A 3,471-nucleotide genomic window follows, 5' to 3' on the forward strand; every position below is an offset into this window, starting at 1 on the left:
CTTATACCCTAAGAGTATAAACCTGACAAAGCTAAATACCCCTACTTCAAATATAAAAGTTTTAAATGCTTAAATATTCCAATGATGGTCGTGTTGATTAAAGATTTCAATCGAATGGGTCAATCTTTTAAATTAGGACTTTCAAAATAAATAATTAAAATATTCAAGCTAAAAATTAATCATTAAAAACTAAAAGTAAATTCTATCCACCCTCTGCAAGAGTTTGTCGAGGGTGACAAGTTTCTGACTGACTTCAGCTCACAAAGAGTGAATGTCATATCAAATACACATAGATTCACAATCAAAGTAATTGCATGTTAGTAAGGGCGTGACCTGAGTCCTCTGTCATCATGGTTTGACCCAATGACATCATAAATTAGCGGTTACGACCCGAAATGATACCATTATATTACGATCGCGGCTGCATCCCGTATGTTCCCCAATGACTTTGTACCCTCAAGTTTTGAATCATAAGGATATAATTGATTGACATAAAGTCTTTTGACTACTAAAGTCGACTTAAATTTTCCCTTTTAGACAAACATCCACCCCAGATCTATAACAATACCTTAGAAGACGCAATCCATGGCTTTTGACAAGGATTCTTCTATCAGGTTAGGTCGACAACCTCCCCTGACTAAGTAGATTGGGGACCACGACATCTCGGGATGATGAAACCATGAGATCTTGTTTAAGTTTCGTCTTCATCCCCCAATATTTGTTTTAAGCTTCTAGTGATCGATTATATAGTTTAAAATCTTAAGTCTGCTGCTATTATATGTTGAATACTCAATTATTAATGACTAACTTTAATCAGAAGTGTTCTCCTATTATCATGAGGGATAATTAATCACAGTGGCTTGCGCCTATGGGAAACTCTGAACATCAGATTAAAAAGTCCTTGCACAATGAGGGGCGAAATCTCTGGGCGGTGTCTTATCTACAATTCAATTTGCCTTCTGAATCGGAGCCCACATATGTTTGTAAACTTTTCTAAATATTTATGAGGCGGTATTATTTTTCAAAGTATATGGCCAATTATAAAATTATTAATCATATTTATGATCTCACACGTTTTAAATATTAACAATATGAAACATAATTGAGCAAAGATGATACCTTTCATATCTTCCATCAAAAGAACAATCAGTAAGAATACAATAACAAAAGTGAAGATCACGATTTATGAAAAAACACAAATGTGCAGGTCCTGACAACATGCTAAGGACGATAACATGAAATCTGTATTTTGGGACTTAAATTTTGACTTATTTGCAGCTGCAAAATCAAATTACAAGTTCCTGAAATATCTTCACTTCTGAAAAACATTTTTTCCTTCTTCTAATTTCTAAAAAATCATAACTGTTACTAATGTCAGAAGATATATCACTACAGGCCATGAATGAATCTGCCATCAAACATTCCCATTGATCTGCAATAATAAAGAGTAAACCAAACCACTAAATGAAACTATGACTAATACTGTACTGATTAATTCAATCTTACCTCATACCCTGCTGGAGATCTGCAATAGTTTTTGTTTGTCAGCACAGTGCTTGTTGAACCACATTCACTCTCTATGAACGACATATTAGATTTATCAAGCTTCATGTACCATGGAAATTCATAAATATTTCCAGCCATACCAACATGAGAAGAAGATCTCTGCATCCTGACTCCTCCTGCAACATTTCTTCCCTCCACCGACTGTCTTCTCTTACTTGATTGCCTCTCATTTGTATCAAGTCGCTGCTTTGGAGCACTTTGGGACCTCAACTTAGCTCTGGAAGACTCTGTGTTAGCCATGTAATTGGGATACAGAGGATGATCGTAAGAAGTATGTGGGGGCATGGACATGGCAGACAGTTGAGGACTATTCTGAACTGTGGGAATATAAATTTCTTCAAAGTTCATGCTGTAAACTCTTGGACTCATCTCAGTTAAAGCTGACGGTACAGGGGAGAGCTGTGCAGGGAGATCAGCCTTGCTAGGTGTACGAGAAGATGAATTGTAATTACAGAACCTGTTATCAGATTCTTTCAATGAATAGCTCCTTCCTCCGAGATCCATCTCTACAATTTTGACATACTCTTCCTCATTATAATCCGGTTCCTGAAATCATAAAGAGTTCTGATTTACATTTTGTAGTTGGAACTAAAAGCTGAGCTGTGCGGAATAAAAGATAAAAATTGAGTTTTGGCTCACAAATGGATGATGCCTTGGTGATCTTCTGTAGTTTTGGTGTTTTAATGGTGTGGATTGTGATGCTTCCACCATTCGGATTCTTTCAGCGCGAGCTCTGTCTTGAGCTTTAACCAGTGCTTGCATGCATCTGAGTGTAGCATTCGCCTGTTTCCTAACCAGGTGCCCTCTCACTAAAGCTTGCATTTTTACCAATCCCTTCAGTGCATTCAAAGCTTTTCTTGCCTGCAGGAGTCAAATTGTAAGTAAATGATTTGCCTTTATAAATATTTTTCCCTACCCAAGAAATTATTTTCTCAAATCCCAATACCTTCAAATTAACTTTTTTTATTCAAGCCTCAAATAAGAAGGGATAAAAAAGCTTCTTTTTTTCAAAAAAAAAATTTAAGAGCAGACTCCTTCAGCATTCCTTTCACAGCTAAACAATTCGATATTTCCTTTCAAGAAAATCAAAGCAAATAATTCTTCCATTCTGCAGAAACTTTAAAAAGAACAATCTGAAAAATGAAACATTTCTTATAAGTGAGTACCAGATAAGATCTGAAGAAAGACTGGATTTTGATGGCAGAAGCCTCCTCCATCGCTCTGTTTGTTCTATCATTCACCGTGGCTGTAAGACGCACAACCGCCGCAGCGGCATGCGCCGCCACCCCCTCTACTCCCACCTAACCTGATGCGCGACCGCCATGGCTCTTCTCTTCTGATCAATCTCAAACTCCATTAATCCATGACCGCAAGCTTCGCTCAAACTTTGCTCTGCTGAATTAGAATTAAATTCCTTCGTTGCTCCCACAGATCTCCGAAAGCTCCATCTTTTCTCCTTAGCGGCCGCAACAGCAGGCACTGAAGCAAATCTTTTTTCTGTATTCCAATCTGGATTTGAGTCTCCACTCTTCTCCTTACTCTTCTTCCCTGTAAAAATGTTCCGAAGCCAAGTGCTTGTCTTCCCCATTGGCGTTCTAAAGCTTTCTGAAGAAAGAAAACAGCATATATATTACTGTTCGGTATTCTTTCCAACTGTTATTCTATCATATCTCTGAGATGATAAAGCAATTATTTTTATTAAAATTACAGAGAATATCTTACATATATATTTATTTTATTTTTTTTTGCACTTTACGGGGACGGCAAGTGGGAGCTGGGATTGTGTTAATGGCGGAAAGAGCGCGGAAAAGAAGGGGTAAATCGGCATTTGGGCGAAACTGACCATTAACGTGGATTCATCCGTGGACCATTTCTTCTGTCTTCTAACAGAAGAGCCAGTATTCT

The 3,471-nt window shown here is 37.5% G+C and overlaps 1 protein-coding gene across 1 annotated transcript; it reads right to left on the reverse strand.

Moving 5' to 3' along the window:
- Positions 1–1,113: 1,113 nt before the first annotated feature.
- Positions 1,114–3,262, reverse strand: LOC110028489. The gene is made up of 5 exons (XM_020730353.1): positions 2,885–3,262; positions 2,733–2,852; positions 2,206–2,427; positions 1,507–2,112; positions 1,114–1,460 (listed from the first exon to the last, which is right to left on the reverse strand). Exons 1-5 carry the CDS (start codon positions 3,152–3,154, stop codon positions 1,287–1,289), a joined length of 1,392 nt encoding a protein of 463 aa, XP_020586012.1. The 5' UTR covers positions 3,155–3,262; the 3' UTR covers positions 1,114–1,286.
- Positions 3,263–3,471: the final 209 nt, after the last annotated feature.

Source organism: Phalaenopsis equestris, unplaced genomic scaffold (genome assembly GCF_001263595.1).
Source record: "Phalaenopsis equestris unplaced genomic scaffold, ASM126359v1 Scaffold000513, whole genome shotgun sequence".
NCBI classification, from domain to species: Eukaryota; Viridiplantae; Streptophyta; class Magnoliopsida; order Asparagales; family Orchidaceae; genus Phalaenopsis; species Phalaenopsis equestris.